At 42.6% G+C, this 23465-nt stretch overlaps 1 gene segment (V, D, J or C); it reads right to left on the bottom strand.

Annotated features, from left to right (window-relative positions):
• Nucleotides 1–23465, bottom strand: part of LOC115772146 (Ig kappa chain V-III region MOPC 63-like) — an 85511-nt gene that overhangs the window by 24494 nt on the left and 37552 nt on the right. The window contains 2 exon segments of the V gene segment in view: nucleotides 12398–12449; nucleotides 13135–13146. Coding sequence covers nucleotides 12398–12449; nucleotides 13135–13146 — 64 coding nt within the window.

Genomic DNA, 23465 nt, shown 5'->3' with positions numbered 1-23465 from the left:
AAAACAACTCTGATTTTTCTAATAAATGACCAAAATATATACCTTATGTTATTTTATAAAGGCTTTAATCATATGGTTAAAAAATTACAGTTTTAAAATAACTTAAGTTTATTCAGCTTTTTATGTAGTTTTACTTTTCCTCAACTGAAAATGATGCAACTATGATCTCCACTTCAAATTAAAAGGGTTTTGTTTCCAATTTAACATCAACAGAGCCAATTGTTGAAATCATAATAATATTAAATAATGCCAAATACATTAATCTACAATAAGCCCTGTAAGCAAAGTAAATGGAGCACAAACTATTCATAAGAACCTGACTGCAGACAAACCTTACCTGCTCTTCTTTTGTCATAATCTTTTCAGTTCCATTATCATAGAATAGAATGCCTTTATTGTCATTATACAGGATGTACAATGAGATTGGAGGGCCACTCCTGTTCAGTGCCATGTAACAGAAAATCAAACTCTCTAAAATGAAAATAAAAATATTATAAAAATATTATAATCTAGTATAATCAATATGATCAAGAGATATACAGAAAATAAACAATGTGTAAAATATACAAAAAATAGAATGTATAAAAATATATACATACATACCTACATTGGTGCATCTGTACATTGTAAGAAAGTAAATGCATGTATACATATAATAATGAAGATGATGAATATTGCACTTGGTGAATGAATATTGCACTAGTGAATGAATACTGGATATTATTGTTCAGTAGATATTGTTCAGTATGAATAATATAATATTGCACAGAGATGTGGGTGTTGCACAGTTACGGTGGGTGAGTGTGTGAGTTCAGGGTGGTGATTGCTCTGGCGAAGAAACTGTTCTTGAGTCTGTTTGTTCTGGCTTTGATGCACCTGTAGCGCCTGCCAGAGGGCAGCAGGTCAAACAGGTCAAAGCCAGGGTGTGAGCTGTCCTTGATGATGTTCCTGGCTCTGCTGATGCAGCGGGAGGTGTAGATGTCCATCAGGGAGGGGAGAGGGCAGCCAACAATTCTTTGTCCTGTCTTGACTACCCTCTGAAGCCTGACCCTGTCTGCCTCAGTGCAGCTGCCGTACCATACTGTGATACAGTACATCAGCAGGCTCTCAATGGATGAGCGGTAGAAGGTCAGCAGCAGGTTTGAGTCCAAGTTGTTCTTCCTGAGGGCCCTCAGGAAGTGAAGTCGCTGCTGAGCCTTCTTGATAACAGCTGTGATGTTATCTGACCAAGAGAGATCAGCAGAGATGAGGACACCGAGAAACCTGAAGGTGTGGACCCTCTCCACACGCTCGCCGTTGATGTAGAGGGGAGCTGGGTCAGTCCTGTGCTTCCTGAAGTCGATGATGATCTCTTTGGTTTTCTAACTCTAGGTTGTCCATTTTATTTACCATGGTTTTCATGAACACCAGGCTGTCAACTTCAGGACCTCCTCTCTGTAAGCTGCCTCATCTCCCTTTGAGATGAGTCCGACCAATGTGGTGTCGTCAGCAAATTTGACGATGAGGTTGTTATTGTGGGCCGGACTGCAGTCATGGGTGTAGAGGCAGTACAGGAGGGGGCTCAGCACACAGCCCTGTGGGGAGCCAGTGCTCAGTGTGCAGGTGGAGGAGAGATGGGGGCCAAGTCTCACAGTCTGGGGCCGGTTGGTTAGGAAGTCCTTGATCCAGGAACATGTGAGAGGGGGGAGGCCCAGGGTGTGCAGTTTGGTGGTGAGAATGTCCGGGATGATTGTGTTGAACGCTGAGCTGTAATCCACAAAGAGCATGCGAGCGTAGCTCTGCTGCTGCTCCAAGTGGCTCAACACAGAGTGGAGAGCTACAGCGATGGCGTCCTCTGTGGATCTGTTTGCACGATATGCAAACTGATGGGTGTCGAAAGTGGGGGGCAGGTGGTCTTTGATGTGCTGGAGAACCAGCCTCTCAAAGTACTTCATGATTACCGGTGTGAGGGCCACAGGGCGGTAATCATTTAGGCTGGTGACAGATGACCTTTTGGGCACGGGGATGATTGTGGCTGTTTTTAGACAGCGGGGGATGACTGCTTGGGCCAGGGAGAGGTTGAAAATCCTGGTGAGAATCAGGGTGAGCTGGTGGGCACACGCTCTGATCACCTTGCCAGGTACTCCGTCTGGTCTGGCAGCCTTCCTGGGGTTCACTGCCAGGAGCACGCGCCGTACCTCATGCTCCTGGACAGTGAGTGGGGTGCAGCCTGGTGGGGGGGGCAGGACTGGAGCAGATGGGTGGTCCTGAGGCATCTCAAAGCGAGCAAAGAAACAGTTAAGTTCCTCTGCTAGTGACACACTCAGGTCTCCTGCAGTCACATCACAGCCTCTGAAGTTTGTGATGTTCTGAATGCCCTGCCACACCTCCCGTGTGTTATTGCTGGACAGATGGGACTCTATTTTCCTCCTGTAGTCCGTTTTGGCTTTTTTAATTCCTCTTTTCAGGTCAGCTCAAGCAGCACTGTACAGAGCTCTGTCGCCTGACCTGAAGGCAGCATCACGGGTTTTGAGGAGTGAACGGACCTGGCTGTTCATCCAGGGTTTCTGGTTAGGGAAAACCCGGATGTTTTTGCTAACAGTCACATTTCCGATACAGAACTTAATGTAGTCCAGTACCGTCCCTGTGAATGTTTCTAGGTCCTCGTGTTCGAATAAGTCCCAGTCTGTGTATGCAAAGCAGTCCTGTAGGTCGGAGAGTGCGTTTTCAGGCCAGGTTGTAATGGTTTTTACAGTAGGCCTGGCTCTCCGTCTGAGGGGGGTGTATGCTGGGGTGAGCAGCAGGGAAAGATGGTCGGACTGGCCGAGGTGGGGGAGGGGTTTGGCTCTGTAAGCGTGCTTAATGTTGGAGCAAACATGGTCAAGAGTGTTCTCCCCTCTTGTGGAATATTTGACATGCTGGTGGAATTTCGGGAGTACAGTCTTTAAGTTGGCCTTGTTAAAGTCTCCCGCGATAATAAGAACACCGTCGGGGTGGACCCGCTGCTGTTCGTTAATGGCGTTCAGCAGGAGAGAGAGCGCCATGCTAACGTTAGCATCAGGAGCTATATACACAGCTGTGACGATCACTACTGTTAGCTCTCTGGGTAGAAAAAAAGGCCGATATCTTACAGACATGTACTCGAGGTCTGGGGAACAATGTTTGTCTATGATTGTTCTGTTGTTAAACCAGTCCTCATGCACGTAAATACAGAGACCCCCTCCCCTGCTCTTACCGGAGTCCTTGGTCCGATCTCCGCGTAGCAGAGTGCGGCCTGCTAGCTGCACGCTAGTATCGGGAATGTGGGGGTTTAGCCAGGTCTCGGTGATAATATTACACAGCAGTCACGAACATAGCGATTTGCAGCCAGCTCTAACTCTAGGTTGTCTGTTTTATTTACCATGGACCTGGCGTTGGAGAGATACAGGCTCGGCAGAGGAGGCCTGTGTGGTTGGCATTTCAGCTTCAGCATAAAGCCGGACCTGCAGCCCAGCTTCTGCTTCCTCTCCCTCCGCCGTCGGCGGCGCCTTCCAGACCCGATAACAATCCACGGAGCACCCGGCGGTCTCGCTATTGCGTCTGGGATGTTATGAGTGTAGTGAAAATCACTCGATACTGATATCTTGTGCCGGTAGCCAATGTCCACAAGATCCTGTCGTGTGTAGCAGTTGTTTGCAGAGACAAATGCACCAAAACTAACAAATATGAAATACAAAAAGTACAAAAAAGGGCACCGAAAGGAAGAGCCGTGAGTCGCTGCGTCTGTGCGCGCCGCCATCTTGGATGGTTTGGTTGGTTTGGTCATCATATTTAGTGTAAATATAAAAACATTTTCTTCTCTGTGTCTCATGTTGTCTTCATTGTGTTGAGAGCAGAGAAATCTTCTCCACAGAGAGGAGGCTTTGCATCATCAGCTGATTTTCAAGAGAACTGAAAATGTTTATAGTCCAGCGAGTTCAACACAGCAGAAACCACAACCACCATGACTCTCATGCTGGCTTGTGTCAAAGGTCAGGATTATTTAGAATCAACAAAAAGTAGATTTTCTCCTGACAATCAACTGCAATGATTTACAGTCCTGTACAAAAGTTTCAAGACATACTGCATTTCTTTAGACTTTGTTTTCATGAGCCAGACTTTCATGTTCTTTTTTAAAGTGGTCTTACCTAACACAGGGTTTGGATAGTGTTGTAAATGATTTTGTAAAAGAAGAAAAAACTTTCATGTTTTCATTTAATGTACATTCCTCATTTACAATGTCAGCTCTCTGTCGGGTCGTTGTTGCGGCTCTCTCCTGCTGCCCCTCTTACCAGGCGGAAGTGAGACCAATGAAAACAAATGCACCTTGATAATAACGTCACACTTTACAAAAACTCACTGGAGATGAGCAGGTTTCATTTCCAGGATTTATTGAAGCACAAAGTTAAACAAAGCACAAGAAAGCAAAAAGCCCTCCCGAGAGTGTGTGCCTTTGGAGCCGTTACAAAGGTGGTAGAGGAAGAGCAAAAAAGTAGAAGTCCAGAGTTTAACAGAGTATAAGAAAGCAAAGAAGCCCTCCCGGGAGTTGAGTACCTTGGAGCCGCTGCAAAAGGGGAGAGAGAAGAGCAAAAAGTGCACTAAAAGGAGCCCAATAGAGCCAAAAAGAGAAGCTCTCTCCCAACCTTGCCTCTGCCCTTTATCACCCAAACTCGCACCTCCCCCTGCTGTTATCAGGAAAAATGGGCATAGAAGGATGCTCCCAATCCACTATGTATCGTACTAGTTCGATCCTCATGCAATGGCTCCATGACTTGTCCTCTGGGCTGTCATAAACAAATAACTTTCCCCACGAGAAAATACCTCCCACCGGAGCACTTCTATCCATATTTTCACATTATAAGAAACACTTTTAGGGCGGTCTTATCTCAATACACAATATCTTCTCTTACATTTCTTCAGTAGCTCAGGTGGGACTTCAACTCCCCTTTTCAGGACACACACTCCCCGCTACCAGACCTCCACACTGGCAATGCTGTGTCAAAAGTGCACTGTGTACAAAGGTGAGCCTCTAAATAAGAATGAGTGCAGTTCTACTAGTGGAAAAAACCCAAGGTCTTGGGCAGAGCAGGCCTCAGTCCTTTCCACTCACCTAAAGCATGCAGTGTACCAGTGTGTGAGTGACAATATAGGTGACATATAATATATAATGTGACCATTAATCCAGAGTGTGTGATTAATATATGTGACAAATAATATATATAGTGTGACCATTAATTCAGTGTGTGTGATTAATATATGTAACATTACATGATATAAAAATATTGATAGAAAATACTGATGTCGGATGATAAAAATACACCACATCTCCAAGAAGAGGAGATTTAAAGGTATAAAATGTCTCTAATGCCTATTGAGCCCACAGAGAGCTGCTTGGAGGAGCAGAGAGAGGAGACACATGAGGAACCTGTCGGGTCAGTTTAGAGTAAAAACTGGAAATGAATAAAAATCTCGCCCACCTTTGTCCAGCGACAGGAAGATTCAAAGCTCATTCATATTCACATTGTTGTTTATGTTGCTTATCTGCTCCTGGATCTTCTGTCACTCTGACCTGTAGGACCAACCAAGATGTTTATAGATGGGATAGTGGTGACGAGGGTATGTTCTGGTATCAACAGAAATCTGGTCAGACTCCAAAGCTCCTAATAAAACATATAAAACAGCTTCAGTCAGGAACACCAGCTCGATTTAGTGGCAGTGGAAGCAGCTCTGACTTCTCTATGACCATCAGTGGAGTTCAACCTGAAGATGCAGCAGTTTACTACTGTGAGAATGTGCACATCGGTGGGTTGTTCACACAGTGATTTGTAGTCATACAAAAACCTCCCTCAGTCAGACTGCAGAGCCTCTGAGCTGTTACATTAGGAACTGACTGCAGCTACTGAAGAGGAAGAGACTCTGACACAGACCTCTGAACACAGAGCTGACAGTAACCTCACCAAGCATGAAATAAATACAATACACTGATACTGATTATATAGTTTTTTCTTTGTTGTTAAGATTAACATATGATGCTGCAAGTCACTACAAAACTTAAGGCAGGTAAAGTTGTTGACAAGTTGTGGTCATCAAAACATTTACATGATAGGCTGACTATCATTAGTGTCAACCTATCAAACAAAAGGGAAAATTCAAGTGGTGGGTCAAATGATGCTGAAGCGGTCAGTGGTGATGGGATTTTCACTCAGAGTGGCCTCACAGTTCACTGAACCCACCTTCTTCCACTGATCTGCAGAGGGGCTCAGGGTGCTGCTTCAGCTGTAGTGGCCATCCCTCCCCAGTACACCCGAGCTGTGTGACACCCATGAGGACATGGTGGTACCCCACGTTCCAGGCCAGAAACCCTTGCCGGCCAGACACACCAGAGTGCCACTGCTCTGCTTCTTCTCCTCTTTGGAGTTAAGGAGGTCGGTCAGGGTGGGCCGCATCACACCTACTGGAGGAGAGAGAGCAGGAGTAGGGAGAGAGAAGATAAAGATGTTAGAATGATAGTTGGCAAAAACAACAAGATGATGTTTAATTGATCATTGGTCAAATCTTCACATGACCTTCATAATGTTTAAAAGTTAATAACTCATTCCTGTGATGATTTTCTTACTTTAAATTGACAGAGCTGAGACACTCATGTGAATACAGTTAAACTTTGGCATCTGTTTCTTTCACTTCCTTTAAACAACTTTGATCAAGGCAAAGTCATTCATTCATCAGCATGTAGTAATAATCCAATGTAGAGTTATAAACTTGACTGTATGATTTGTGATATAAATAAGATGGTTAATGAAACTTTGATATTTAATGATGTTAATATTAAAATAGCTCAAATGAAAGTGATTTTTCAGTAACTGCAGTTTTCATGACAGTGGCAGTGCCGGAAAAGAAAATAACTTGCGTCTGTGTGTGTTGAGAACTGAAAGAACAAATGATCCTTAATAGCTCCCTCAGTAAAATACTTAGTCCCCATTTAGCACCTGCAGAGAAATATTTTTGGAGTTGCCACTGTTTCATGATATCACCTTATTTTACTGTATTTTTACTGCAATAATTTTAAACCATAACATGGATGGGATTAGCTATAGATTTTTAGATAGATATATGGACTTTTTCCTTATTCTCAGTTAACTGAATCATAGTGATTATACATTACACTTTTATTCATAATAATAAATTTTAACCCTATCATCACCTGCTGTTCATTATTAACTTTTTCATCAGCTCCATTAATTTAGTGTAAATCCATTTGGATTTTGTGTATACCATTGCCTTCAGTGTGCTGAGAGCAGAGAAATCATTTCCATAGAGAGGAGGCTTTGCATCATCAGCTGATCCTCTAGTGAACTGAGAAGGTTTATAGTCCTGTGAGTTCAACACTGCAGGACTCAGATTGTCAGTCAGCACAGTAGAAACCACCATGACTCTCATCACCATCCTCATCTGGACTCTGACCTGCTGCTGTTTCACAGGTTTATTCACTCAGCAACATTTCAAACATGATGTGCTGCTTTTTCTCTCATTTATTTCTGCTGATAAATGAATGATTTGTTTTTGTGTGCAGGATGCAGCAGTCAGGTGACTGTGACTCAACCTCAAGTAGTGACATCTGCTCCTGGATCTTCTGTCACTCTGACCTGTAGGACCAACCAAGCTGTTTATAGATGGGATAGTGGTGATGAGGGTATGTTCTGGTATCAGCAGAAATCTGGACAGACTCCAAAGCTCCTAATAAGACATGTAAAAAAACTTGAGTCAGGAACACCAGCTCGATTTAGTGGCAGTGGAAGCGGCTCTGACTTCTCTACAGGGGCGGAGCTTCTGGAGGGGCTGGGAGGGCGGCACGCCCCCGGCCCGGGGCTAGAGGGGGCCCGGATGGGAGAGAGTAGAATAAGATTTCAGGTAGCCAGGCCTCTGTCACGTCCGAGGTGAGGTGGAGAAGGAGGGCCCTGTCTTGATTATATCGCAATATGCATGGCTCAATGTGCACAGTATACAACCCACTATACATCACCCATCATTCATGTTTTACGCGGGGGTTTTAAAGGTTGCCACAGTCAGGACTGAGTCATGGTTGCTCAAAACTTTACAAGACCGACTGACTTCAGTGATGTAGTAGGTGTAAAATATTGAATAAGATGTTGGACTGCATGACTGGCTTTATTTTCACTCTAAAGGCCGTTTCACACCGGACGCGCTGCGTTTTTGCGAATAAATCGCCCTCATAAAACGCACTGTGAAAGAAAGGAAGTCGACATCAAGCGATGATGTAATGAGGTTGTGATGTTTCTAAACAAGAGAAGGAAGAAACAGATTCTGGGTTCCTCCAACTCATAAGAAAGCAGCAGCAGGGAGAGTTTCATGGTTTGATCCAGGAGTTGAAGCTGCATCGCGGCCGCTTTGGCGCATACTTCAGGATGTCAGTGGGCAGTTGTTATTGGCAGAGTTGGGATCATATGTGAGGAGGCAGAGAATAATTTCAGAAAGCCGACTGGATTAGAACAGCGTATAGCTGTGTGTCTGAGGTAAAATAGTATGAGTTTACTGTTCCCAGCTGTATATTCAGTACATTGGTGCGCGTTTTGAGCTATGAACTCGCATGTTGCTAAATGCAGCGCTCTGATTGGTCAGATCTGTTTGTGCGTCCGGTGTGTAAAGGACCGGACGCATAAATTCCGTGCGAATGTTTCGTGCGTTAAAAACATTTTTCGGACTCGCCTGTTCTTAATGCAGCCGTTCACACCAACCGCGTCATTTCACAGGACGAATTTGCAGCATTTATTTTTCGGTTCAAGTTCGATTTTTCTGAACAAACAGGTCTGACCAATCAGAGCGCTGCATTTAGCAGCATGTGAGGTCATAGCTCAAAACGCGCACCAATGTACTGAATATACAGTGATATGGGACAATAAAATCATAAAATTTTACCTCAGACACACAGCTACATGCTGCTCCGGGTCAGTCGGCTTTCTGATATTATCCTCTGCCTCCTCACATGTGATCCCAACTCTGCCAACAAGAGCTCAAACTGTCCCACTGACATCCTGAAATATGCGCGAAAGCATCCGTGATGCAGCTTCAACTCCTGGATCAAGCCATGAAACTCTCCCTGCTGCTGCTTTCTTATGAGCTGGATGAACACATAAACTCTCTTTCTTCCTTCTCTTGTTTAGAAACATCACAACCTCATTACATCATCGCTTGATGTCGACTTCCTTTCTTTCCCAGTGCGTTTTATGAGGGCGATTTATTCGCAAAAACAGCGCGTCCGGTGTGTATGTAGGTTACAAGACAAGTTCACATCCGAAAGATTCGGAATTTCATGTCGTTTTTACGCAACGCACCAGGTTTGAAACGGCCTTAAAGGCCTTAAGTGGAGCATTTTTACGGACTAAGCTAAGATGAGTGGCATTTCATAACATACACATTCCCACTGTTCTGGGCATGTGTATTGTAATGATCCATGATGGACGTTATTGCTAAATGTGTGTCACAGTTATTGTTCTCTTTAAGTTAGGTTGTTTTGGGGTTGAATCGGAAGGAGATGTTGTGGGGGGTCGCTCTTGGGAGGGAGGTCTCTTTTTTTTCTTGTGACAGTTAGAGTTGGCTGTATCCGGTTAGAGCTGTTCTGTGTGTCCGGCCTGATTAAATGGTGTTAGTAACGAAACCTCTGCCTGGTGCTTGGGTGACATAACGGAACGTTACAGTATGTTGTAAAATGATGTTTATTATTTGGGTATAAAGGGCCCGGTCATTTGCCCCGCCCCCGCCCCCGGCCCGGCTCTGATTTGCTCCGCTAGTGCTTCTCTATGACCATCAGTGGAGCTCAGACTGAAGATGCAGCAGTTTACTACTGTAAGAGTTATCACAGTGGTGGTGTGTTCACACAGTGATTTGTAGTCATACAAAAACCTCCCTCAGTCAGACTGCAGAGACTCTGAGCTGTTACAGCAGGAACTGACTGCAGCTACTGAAGAGGAAGAGACTCTGACACAGACCTCTGAACACAGAGCTGACAGTAACCTCACCATGAGGTGACAGCAAATGACAGTAATCAGAAAGAAGTTGTAGGTTTGGACATTAACAAATGAACAAATTATATTTCCTTTTCTAAATAGACAATTCACATTACACACTATTCATATAGTTGATCTTCATTAAAAAAAAAAACATTTACAAAAATATCTTAATGTTCTTTACTAATGCGATTTGCCACCTTTTGTATACATTTTAAAAGAAAAATTCTCAGGATAAGTTGAAGTCATTAGCTTCCCATTCAGCATAACAGGAGACTAACGAGATTTTAACATAATTTATAATGACAAGCCTTATGAGCAAAAACATTAAAAAAAAATCAACATGGTTACAGATATGACACATGCTCACATCCAGCTGCTGGGCGACACATATCACTCTCTAAGTTGTTTTGGTCAGCTCTTTACAGCACACACACAAATACCTGTTCTCTGCTCCATTATACTTTACATCACGCTGTCATTTTCATGAAATAGCATATTTTAATCCCTAGGATCAGATGCCAGTCCATCTGTGACTCAGTCTCCTGTATTTAAGGCTGTTTCTTTGGGGCAGACGGTCTGTCTGAGCTGTACAGCCAATGAACGCATCATATGGATGATACAGAAAAATATGCTGTGACCTTACTGTCTCTGTGGCATCAGCTCAAAGGACCACGAGAAAAAAAATGAATTAAATGAGAGACTTAACATTTGATTCAGCTGCTCTCTTATTCACACCACATATTTGCTTTGACACAGATTTCCAGGCTGGATGCCCTTCCTGATACAACCCTGTCTTGAACTGGAGATCTTTCACCTGTTGGACAAATAGGTTAACTATGGTATAAATATAAATCAGTAGCCACTATATATTAAAAAGATCAAATGCTGAGTAATATGGATCACTGTGAGCTTTATTGAAACAAACATCAATCATTAATAAGCACACTCACATCCAGCTGCAAATCTACTCATGTCACGCTCTATGTCGTTGTTATAAACACTTTACAGCAGTGTTATTCTCTCACACAGAAAGCTCTAGTTTCCTTGATAAGTATAAAACTGATTGATCAGAGCAGCAGGGATGAACCCACAGTTATCTCACACTAAGCTCCTGTCCTGAGCTTCAGCAGCCCTTCTACCCTACACACCGACAGAGGGACCGGGACTGTGTGTTGCCATGATGGATGACCTTGCAGGAGTACAAATCTCCATTCATCCAGCTCTCCCGGCTCAGCGTCAGGGTGCTGCTGCTGCTGTAGCGTTCACTCTTCTCCTTCTCTGAGCTGGTCAGGATCCCCTCTGTCACCTGTGTGCCATCCACCTCCCATCTCACCTCAGCTCCCTGAGGAAAGTAGCTGCATGGTCAGCAGGTTAGGCCAGTGTGGCTGAACCCCCAGAGGAGGGCTCCTGCTTAGAGGAGGGCTGAAGCAGAGAGACTGAGGGTCTGACCATGGGGCCAGCTGGAGGGGAGAGCAGAGAAACACGAGGAGCAGATTAACTTCCACTGTAGGACAGAGAGCTGAACATGAGACAGTTAAGATACAGAATATGGCACAGCACTGTGGATTAACTGTGTGATGATACTGTGATCAGAAAGAGGAGGTGAGAAATGGGAGGATATAAGGACCTAACAAAGTATGACTAAACAGTAAATATCCTGACCCATTTATTCTGTTGATGATAAAAATGAAACGTGTACAGGAAAAGTTAAAGTTTGTCATCTGTTTGTTTCACTTCCTTTTCACCACATCAAAAATGGGGAAAATGGGAAAACATAAGCCTTTAACAAATACTACAAAATTCTATTTTCACAGTTACATCAGTCCCTGACGGAACTCTCCCAAGGGATTAATAACGTTTAAATCTAATTTAATCTAATCTACATTAAATTGAAACTTTAAATCTGTGTAAACGTTATGATAATTTAGAGTAAAAGTCTCTTGTTATTTTGTTGATGGAAAAAATTCACAGTTGGACTTTATCATCTGGTTGTTTCACTTCCTTTTCACCACACTGAACTAACAACAAATTAAGTCAACTTTTTTTGGGGTAAAAACATAAAAGTTTTATCCAACATGGATGAATGTAAAACAAATTCAAAGGTAAAGGTTAAAATCATATATTCACTTAAAAACTAAAAAAAAAATTTAAAATTGATTTAATTTAGACATTACTTAAATACTTTATCATTTTAATGTGATTGTGTTGTATCATTTATTTAAATGCATTTAACACCGGATTTTCAGTATCAGCCACAATGATCAAACTCCAATAAATATCCACAAAATAAATTCTTGTCAAATTATATAATGAAGTTGCAGTTTAAATAATAATTATGCAATATGTTGCAGTAATAAAAAGATTTAGATACTTACAATGAATGATGAGTTTGGTTCCTCCACCAAAAGTCCACCACAGTGATACAAACTCATTGAGTGGCCGTACAAAAACCTCCTGCGCTCTGAACAAGCATCTAACCACTAAAAATAAAGTATTTTCCAGGTAAAACTGAAACATTTAAGTTATTAGTCAGATAAAAACTTTTCCTACAATTTACGACTATTTTTATCATTTTCAATGTAAGTTTTTAAAACTGAGACACAAAAATTGATTTCGTCTCACAAGCTGCTAATATATGGTTATTTTAAAAATCACCTTAAAACATTTAAACAAAATCCATCCATCCATGGATGGATGGATGGAGTTTTTAAGTGAATATCCATCCATCCATCCATCCATTCACTTCCGCACATCCTGTTAAGGGTCGCGGGGGGGGGCTGGAGCCTATCCCAGCTGTCATAGGGCGAGAGGCAGGGTACACCCTGAACAGGTCGCCAGCCTGTTGCAGGGCCAACACAGAGGGACAGACGACCTTTCACACTCACATTCATGCTCTCATTCACACCTATGGGCAATTTACCAATTAACCTAACCCCAGTAAGTGCATGTCTTTGGAATGTGGGAGGAAACCGGAGTACCCGGAGGAAACCCACGCAAGCACGGGGAGAACATGCAAACTCCACACAGAGAGAGGGAGAGGCCTGGGCCAAGGTGGAATCGAACCCAGGCCTTCCAGATGGTATTCTAACTGTGAGACAGTAGTGCTAACCACTACGCCACCGTGCTGAATATATTTAAACAAAATCCACCCATCCAATTATGGATGGATGGAAGGATTGGACAATTCAGAATGAACAATCCTCAGCTCACATGACCTCTGTGTTGTGTTTTTGGTTTCATTGGGAGAGGTGGGTGGTTTCCTCCTAAAATGAGTTTTGCACACTTTCATGCATCACTGCGCTTCAGAGTTTAAGTTCTTCTTTCACACATGCTCTCATGCACTTCCACTGAAAACCCAAGGAGTACAACTGCTGTACCAGGTGGTGATTCAGCCAGACAGACCTCAAACTGTAAATGGAATCTAACATTCCCTTGATTTGAAAAAAAAAATATATAAATCTGATCAAAATATAGTGTTTGATCAAGCATTTATATGTAATACAGTAATGTAAAAAAGGATAAAACAAAAGTGATTTTTCATAAGCTGTGATTTTATTTTGTGATGTAGATTTTTCTTTTTTTTCAGCATGGCTTTAAAGCACAATATGGATCAGACTGCCTGATGAAACATGCACGCACAAGAATAGAGAGTAAAATGTTTGCAGGAATATCACAACAGACTAAAAGTGTAACTTCAACAAACTATAAAACACATTTGCAGACAGGAAGTGTTGCTGAAGAGCTACTCTGTGCAGTGGTCAGGGTCCAGGGTTTGAATGACAGGGCTCTGCCCACTCAGACTGGCCTCACAGGTCACTGAGCCCGCCTTCCTCCACTGGTCTGCTGAGAGGCTCAGGGTGCTGCTCCAGCTGTAGTGGCCATTTGTCCCCAGGACCTCCAGGCTTTGCGACACCCCTGAGGATGTGCTGCTGCCCCCCACCTTCCAGCCTAGCTTCCAATTTGAGGGGAAGCCCCCACTGGCCAGACACACCACAGTGGCACTGTTCTGCTTCTCCTCTTCTTTGGAGGGAGGAAGGACGGTCAGAGTGGGTCGCACTACACCCACTGGAGGAGAGAGAGGGAGGGAAAAGATAAAATAGTAAGAATGAAGGCTACAATCATCTGAAAAGGTTTTATTGGGAAAACCTTCACTTTTATAATATGCCATAGTTAATAACTCATCCCTGTGATGATTTATTTAAACTGACAGCTCAAGAACACATATATAAATACAGTTAAGAGTTCACATCTGTTTCTTTCACTTCCTTTAAGCTGCATATAAACTCAGTCATCCATTAACACAGAAGTGATCTGAATACACTGATAAAACCATTTTTTATTTCTAACAGAAATCCACAGCACTTAATTCAATAAATAAAAATTTCAGATGGGAAAATAGATTCAAAATCAACGTGTTATATTTTGAGAGTTACAACTTCCCTCTCTCCAAATGTTAGTTTGAAATATTTTAACTGGAAAATGTTTAAAGAGTCAAAAACAAAAACAAAATAACACTAAAAATTGTTTTAGGTAAATTCAACTTTTTAAAAGACTGAATGAATACTGATCCCTAAAAAGTTTCTTCTAAGACTGTGAGATTAAATTAATGATAAAAATCATCAATAGTAATCAATGAATTTGTTTAATGAATGAATTAATTCTGTTCAGTATTTTAAAAAGATGCTTTCTAAACACCAAGTATTGCCAAAGTAAAAAATTTCTGGTACTTACAGTCAACGATGAGTTTCGTTCCTCCACCAAAAGTCCACCACAGTGATACAAACTCATTGAGTGGCCGTACAAAAACCTCCTGCACTCTGAACGAGCATCTAAATGCTGAAAATGAATCTTTTCCTCAAGTAAAACATCACAGTTTACACCTAATTAAATGCAGAAAATGATTTAACTAAGATGGTTTGATTTTAAATCATTATTATTTTATCTTAAAGGATTAAGAAGTGAAAGAAAAAGTTTATTTCCATGAAAGAATTTTGTACATAAAAAAGCACTTTGATACAATTAAAATACTGCAAAAATGAATATTTTCAAAATCATGATTTATCTATTATTAATTATTATTAACAGCAATAAATGTATGTGTTTGTTGATAAAGTAAAAAGAAAACATACCAAACAGAGCGCCATTTTCATCCAGATATTTTGTTTCTGATATATTTTTTGCTATTCCATAAAAAGTCATCAGTGGTATTAATCCAAAGTATGTTTCTGTTTTTGTTTTCCATGTTGCTTTCAGTGTGTTGAGAGCAGAGAAATCATTTTCATAGAGAAGAGGCTTTGCATCAGCAGCTGATCCTCCAGAGAAATGAGAAGGTTTATAGTCCTGTGAGTTCAACACTGCAGGACTCAGATCTGTCAGTCAGCACAGCAGAAACCACCATGACTCTCATCACCATCCTCATCTGGACTCTGACCTGCTGCTGTTTCACAGGTTCATTGACTCAGCAACATTTCAAACATGATGTGCTGCTTTTTCTCTCATTTATTTCTGCTGATAAATGAATGATTTATTTTTGTGTGCAGGATGCAGCAGTCAGGTGACTGTGACTCAACCTCCAGTAGTGACATCTGCTCCTGGATCTTCTGTCACTCTGACCTGTAGGAGCAACCAAGATGTTTATAGATGGGATAGTGGTGACGAGGGTATGTTCTGGTATCAACAGAAATCTGGTCAGACTCCAAAACGCCTAATAAAACATATAAAACAGCTTCAGTCAGGAACACCAGCTCGATTTAGTGGCAGTGGAAGCAGCTCTGACTTCTCTATGACCATCAGTGGAGTTCAACCTGAAGATGCAGCAGTTTACTACTGTAAGAATGTGCACATCGGTGGGTTGTTCACACAGGGATTTGTAGTCATACAAAAACCTCCCTCAGTCAGACTGCAGAGCCTCTGAGCTGTTACATTAGGAACTGACTGCAGCTACTGAAGAGGAAGAGACTCTGACACAGACCTCTGAACACAGAGCTGACAGTAACCTCACCAAGCATGAAACAGATACAATACACTGATACTGATTATATAGTTTTTTCTTTGTTGTTAAGATTAACATATGTTGCTGCAAGTCACTACAAAACCTAAGGCACGTAAAGTTGTTGACAAGTTGTGGTTATCGCAACAATGACATGATAAGTTGACTATCATTAATGTCAACCTATTGAAAGGGAAAGTTAAATGGTGAGTTAAATGATTAGTTTCCTCTTAGCTACCAACCATGTGTCTTATTCCAGTATCCTTTCTAAAAAACAAAAGAAGCAGTAAAATCTTTAGATAGCACAAATCCCCTGAAAGTACAAATTCAGGAACACAGGTCTTAGTAGATCTCAACGGGATGCATATGAGCCTTAGTGACTTTATTCACCATATCATTTCAAAAGCAAATGGCTAAGTAAGAACTAGGAGTAAAAGATGCTAAAATCATAATAAATACAAACCACTGAGAATACAGTCACTTTCTGTGACTGGAATTATTATAGTAAGAACTACAGTTGGACATTCCTTTATGACCATAGGGGTTTCAGATGAATATTCTACTCAGTACAATAACATGTTAGCTTTTACATGTTATATGTCATGAAAATAACATTGAAAGCTGAGTTACTAGAGTGACTAATCGGATGACCAATTAAAGATACATCCAGCAAATTCTTAGGCTCATTTTATCCATCCCAAAAGGCCTGGTTGTTTGTGAGTGAAACACCATTTTGATGCAGTTTTTGCTGGGTGGTCATAAAATGAAAAGGCAAACTATTATTTAAAAAAATATTCAACGTCAAACATGCAACGCTGTCTTCTTAATCACAAAAGAATGCTGAAAAAATGTTTCCAGTTTGAAAAACAATGAAGGCGATGTATGTGATCAGTCTGTGTGCAATAACTGACAACACAGTGCTTTGTGGGCAAGCAGTGATTTTTGTGTTACTGTTTCGTTCATATCTTTTTCTTTTTTTTTTTTTTTTTTTTTTTTTTTTTTTTTTTTTTTTTTTTTTTTTTTTAAGCCTGTCATGTCTGGTAGATCTTGCAAGCAGAACTGTGATCTGAATGCGTTGTTGTGCCAAACATATTTGCTATTTCAAGATGAGCTCTATAGGTTCTCAATAGGCTCTTCTTGTTGTTGTTTTAACCCTTTATTTTATTTATCTGAGTTATTTTTCCACATACTATGTAACAGCCAGAGCTGACAGGCTGAAGAAGAGGAAAATAAAGAGAAGAAAAAGGGAGAGAGAAAGGGAGCAAAAAAAAAAAAAAAAAAAAAAAAGGGGAAAGAGCACAAGTCTATTAATCAGATACTTCATCACTTTAACATATAAAAAAATACTATCAATACTTGCAAAAATAAATTTGTGTGTGAAAAACAAAACTAACAAAGCATGTTACGCACACCAACAATTTTGTTGAGTTGTGATTGAGTGGGCGTTTGTGTCTGTGTCATGTTTGTGTCTGTGTCATGGAACGTACTTACCAATGAGGGCAAAACGCTGCAGCTCCACCCATCAGAAGCCAGAGGCAGGTACGGAAAGCCCCCGGAACCCCAGGCCACCAGCAGCCCACCAAGAGCCAGGAAGACCCCCGGCCACTCAGTCCAAAGACAACCGCACACCTACCCCAGCAGACGGGAGAGGGTGGTCTCAGACGGAGCCCCCCCAGTCGAGGAGCGAGGGCTCCAGGGAACCCAAGGCGATGAGAAGCCAGCCCCCCCCCCAGCGGCCAGCCCCCTGCACCGGCCGGCGGCAGGGCTCCCGGGCCCACGGCACCCAAGGACCGCCCGACCCTCCACAGAGCCCCCCCCCACGCCGAAGAAGCCAACGCAGCCCCGCACCGCACACCCAAGGGGGGCAGGCCAGTACCCACGCCAGAACACCCAGCCCCACCCAGGAACCCCGAGGCACCCCCATCCCAGGGGGGTAGGGGGGAGGAGGCAACCAGCAAGGAGTGGCCAGGAGGCAAGGCACAAGGCCCAGACCCAGGTCCAGCCATACATACAAACACACCCAGACACCCGTGTACACATTTATACACAGATACTCATACATGCCCATACATACTTACCCACACACAGATATGCCATACATACACATTCACTCACCCACCCATACTCACGGAGACGGTGACAAATACACAAAGACACACATTCATCCATAGCTACCCACCCTCTGAAGGCGGGGCAAGTGGAAACCACCCCAGGGCCAACAGCGACCCCAGGACGCCACCAGCCCGGTCCCCAAGGAACCACCCGACCCCTACCCCGGGCGAGACGCAAGAAATCGGGGTGTAAGATGACCCATCCACCCCTCCTCCTCCCCAACTTGTAGGTCTATGTGTTAATGTTTGTGAGTGAATGAGGTGTATAGGGTGCAGTTAAAATTGAGGGGACAGTTATGCCACAAGCGCCAACTGTTGGTCGTCAGCGCTTGCCCACACTGCCCCCCCAAAACCCTCCATGTCTAAAGTGCAAATAAAATTTGGAGACAGACAGTGACGAGGATCCGAGTGGGGCCACCTCAGCGGCCCATCTCATCAACCTCTGAGTAACATGCCTGCCCCAAAGGTCCTATGTGTATCAGGGTGTAAGTGTGTATGTGTTGTGAGTTATAATGACTAAAGTGCAATTAAAACGGAGAGGCAAGTGGTGGTGCAGCTCTCCACGTGGCCTCTCCATCCTACATCTGTGAGTGATGTGTATTCTGTGTGTGTGTGTGTGTGTGTTTGTGTATGGGGAGGGGGAGGGGGGGGGGGCATATGACCAGGAAAAATCCTGGAAGAAGAGAGCCAGCTGGCCGCTGGCTCAATAGGCACCCCGACCTCCCACACCCCAGCACAGGGCAGGGGGAGGTGAGCCCGGGGCCGCGGTGACAGCATCCCGGAGCACTGCAGCACCCGAGGTTGGCGCCCTCGCCCCCACCGCAGAGGGCGGCCCGCTCCTCCTAGATGCCCATTCACTCAACAATAGACACAAACAGGCGACAGGACATACTGGCCTGGGCATGGAAATGCAGTGCCCAGTCCCCCCCAACCACCCCACCGCGGCCCCATCCCCCACCCCACCCCCCTGCAATGCAGGCACCCCAGGGCCCCAAAAGCGTAGACCGGACATCCCGACGTCAGGCCAACCCACCCCACCCGGCGGCGCGGCCGGGACAGCAGAGGCCCCCCCCGCGCCAGGGGGGGCCCACCGGGAGCCGGCGCGGCCCCAGTGCCGGGGCCCCAGACCCCAGCCCCCAAGCCACACAGGGAAGACCAGCCAACCGACCGAGGGCCGGCACCACCCCCCCAAGCACCCATATCATATCTTTTTCCAGGTGTTCAAGATTTTATGTCTACACTGTTATATATTAGGGTTTAATCCCGAGATCCGGGATTCCCGGGAAATGCGATCAGAACCATTTCCCGTTTCCCGGGAAACGTTAGACGGGAAACCGGGAAAAAAGTCGCGCGCGTCGATTTGACTTTCAGAAAGAAAAGAAAGCTTCAGAATGTTAAATTTAAGGAAATGTTGAGAGAAGGGTTCGTTTAATGCGAAAAGCATTACTCTTCATTTCAGGCATGTTCAGCCTCCGTTTAAGGCTTCAGCTTCATCTCAAGCGTTTTAATAGAGGTATTACACAGTTGTGCTTTTTTCCTCTTTAATTTGTTGAAATCGTAGGCAATGTGTTTACCCTAAGGTATTTTGTATTATATAATTTTATATTATTATATATTGTTATATTGCATTATATAGCCTATAAAATATGCCTGCCCTGAACAATAAAGAAATATCTGTTTAACTTCGAGTGTTTCTTTTCCTCGTTTGCAGCCGCTTACTAACAATCATGAATTAGGATACGGGCCTAATGTGTGAAGAAATTATCATGAAATAGATTGCTTTAACATATTTCGCTTTTAAAATGGAGTTGAGTAAAATGTATATTTTTTTAGGCTATAAGGATTGGCCAGTTTTTCAATAGACGATTCACAGCGAACCTACTTTAACCCTCAGACACGGTGTTATAAATTTGCTGTTGCCAGAATGGCAATGACCAAGTCGTAGTGCATTACTCAAGGCCCTGTGTTATGCCATATTATAGTGTAGTACGGTAGTTAACTTTTCAATGACTATTACAGCGTTCCACTGGTGGAGATATAGCCCAACAGATGTCGCCACGACAGCGCAAGTGGCTGAGCCTTTATCAATGCTGTGGAGATGAACCGTATTGTTTTGCACCAGCAGTTGTAAAATATCTTGGTATAATTCCATGTACAATGCAGGAATATTCGAATTATATTTGTTAAGGGAGTGTTGAGGAACGATACAACACCGCATAGCTCGAGCACTCGAATGTCGAGATGTAGGTTTTATTGCGTTAATCAAGCCGACGTTACCCCCTACTGGGCATAACAGGACATAGCTGGAAAGCTACCTCTACAATATCACAATAGGTTAAGGCCGACACAGGCTACAGAAGGCCTAATTAAAATAAAAAAATAAATAAACTTTTTCCCGGGATTCCCGGGAAATGGCTCTTCATTTCCCGGGATTTGATCCATGTCATTTTCGGGAAAAATATTAAACCCTATTATATATAATCACTGACATGTTTATTAGTGCATGCAGGAACATAAAAATATGTTCCCCATAAGGAAATGAGTGCTGTTATTGCACTAGACCTGAAAAAAGCTTGAGTTTCAGTGACCTTGCTCATAATTTTTTATTGGCACACCTAAGTAGCCGTCACAGTCACTTAAAGACCCAGCTCTTGCAGGTCACAGCAGCCACAGATGCTTATCAGTGTTAAAAAAAAAATCCCTGTCTGTCATTTCAATTAAAAACTGCAGAAACACTGACAGAACATTCCAGACCATGTTTCCATGAAAGGCAAAAAAATCACAATTGAAACGATAAATGTGGAACATCTTTAAACAATTCAGCTATCAAACTGTGCCTGAGAATCCATACGGTTACAATCTGACAGCAGAAGATTATTATCATTATGAAAATTCACAGAAAGCAAATTGGGAAACAGTGGCGCTGTTATAGCTACATGGCATACTGTGCCATTGAGAAACCTGCAAAATAGAACTGAGCTATTGTGTTCACTAGATTTTCAGTAAACTTGACCTCTGACCTTGATGTCAAGGTCAACAAAATTCAAATTTGTCTGAGATTTTTAGTAGATGCACTCATGGTATCAATTTGAAAATCCTAGTAGATTTGTTTCTTGAATTATCATATTCACAAGATTTTCAGAGAATCTGAACTCTGACCTTGACCTTGAGGTACGAACTCATCAACAGTTTTCAGTAGATGCATCTGTGGTATCAAGTTTAAAATCCTATATTAAATTGTGCTCGAGTTATCGTGTTAACACAGTCAGTCATCTGCCCACCCAGCAGGGTGATGACATTACCCTATCAGCCTTTCAGGGGTGAAAATAGATTTTAATCAGTTTTAACCTTACCATAGGGTTGTAAACAGGGGTTAAAGTCAGGTTTTGCAGGTGGGGGACCCTAAGGTCAGCTGTACTGGGGCACCAGTGGGCCAGCCACATTCTACAGTATATAACTCCATGTTATATTTACCATGATGACTACTTTCCAATTGCCTCACCAGTATAAAGCTGGATTTTGGCAGCTGTTACCAAAGAACATGATGAGCTTAAATCAAACTGATGACATCTTCTAGAAGTGAGTCCTGTTACTCAACACCCATATTGTAAAACATCTGAGCACTTATATTTACTGTTATTTTGTTGCATAATCTAAATGACCTTTAATTTCAAAGGTCAACAGGACATAAAAACTTCATGCACAGACTATTCCAGGGGTGGCGAACTCCAGGCCTCGAAAGCCGGTGTCCTGCAGGTTTTAGATGTGTTCCTGATCCAACACACTTGAATCACATATAGAAGTCATTAGCAGGACTCTGGAGAACTTGACTGCATACTGAGGACTCTGACCTGCTGCTGTTTCTCAGGTTCATTCACTCAGTGACATTTCAAACATGATGTGCTGCTTTTTCTCTCATTATTTCTGCTGATAAATGAATGATTTGTTTTTGTGTGCAGGATGCAGCAGTCAGGTGACTGTGACTCAACCTCCAGTAGTGACATTTACTCCTGGATCCACTGTCACTCTGACCTGTAGAACCAACCAGGCTGTTCACAGATATAATGATGGTGATGACGCTATGTTCTGGTATCAACAGAAATCTGGACAGACTCCAGAGCTCCTAATAAAATATGCGAAAACACTGCAGTCAGGAACACCTGCTCGATTTAATGGCAGTGGAAGCAGCTCTGACTTCTCTATGACCATCAGTGGAGCTCAGGCTGAAGATGCAGCAGTTTACTACTGTCAGAGTATCCATAAAATAAACAGTGCTTATGTGTTCACACAGTCATTTGTAGTCGTACAAAAACCTCCCTCAGTCAGACTGCAGAGACTCTGAGCTGTTACAGCAGGAACTGACTGCAGCTGCTGAACAAGAAGAGACTCTGACACAGACCACTGAGCACAGAACTGACAGTAACTTCACCAAGCACTAAATAGTGATTTACATTGTTATATTAATTCAGTTTGGGGGGAACTTTGAAAAAGGATTTTTGAAGAATTCTAATTACAGCAAGTCATGTTCTAGTCACATTTCCTGACAGTAATCAAACAATAGTTGGTTTTTTAGACATGAACAAATTATATTTGTTTTGCTAAATATAAAATGCCCTTTGCATCTCATTCATATTGAAAAAAAATTCTTGCATACATTTTCATTTATTATGCTTATCCAACTTTATCCATGAAGCCAGATGAATTAACATCAATTACTGAAACTGTAGGAATGTCTTAGAGACATAAAGACCTGGATGACCTCTAATTTGCTGCTTCTAAATTCACATAAAACTAAAGTTCTTGTACTCGACCCTACAAACTTTAGAAACATGGTGTCTGACCAGATACTATCTCTGGATGGCACTACCTTGGCCTCCAGTATGTGGAGAAATCTTGGAGTGATTTTAGACCAGGATATGGATATGTCCGTAAAATCACATATTAGGCACATATTAATTATGTTTTTTGCATTTGCGCAGAATTTCTAAAATTACAAACATCCTGTCTCAGCGTGATGCTGAAAAGCTACTTCATGCATTTATTACTTGTAGGCTGAACCATTGTAATTCATTATTATCAGGCTGTCCTGTAAGATCAGAATTTCATAAATACGATCATACCTTTCATGAACAGTGATGCAGGTGTTTACTGGCAAAAACTCAAGCAGATTTTTTGTGACTAACATAATATGACTAAACAGTGTGAAGTTCTACAAATATTTCACACACACACACACACACACACACACACACACACACACACACACACACACACACACACACACACGGGTATTTGTTTGACTAAGCAGGTTGTGTTTTGAATGATTGCTGTGCTTCACTGCTC

The sequence above is a fragment of the Archocentrus centrarchus genome, chromosome 22 (assembly GCF_007364275.1).
Source record: "Archocentrus centrarchus isolate MPI-CPG fArcCen1 chromosome 22, fArcCen1, whole genome shotgun sequence".
Taxonomy (NCBI): Eukaryota; Metazoa; Chordata; class Actinopteri; order Cichliformes; family Cichlidae; genus Archocentrus; species Archocentrus centrarchus.
The sequence above is the reverse complement of the archived record's forward strand: the minus strand, read 5'-3'. Positions and strand labels throughout refer to the sequence as shown.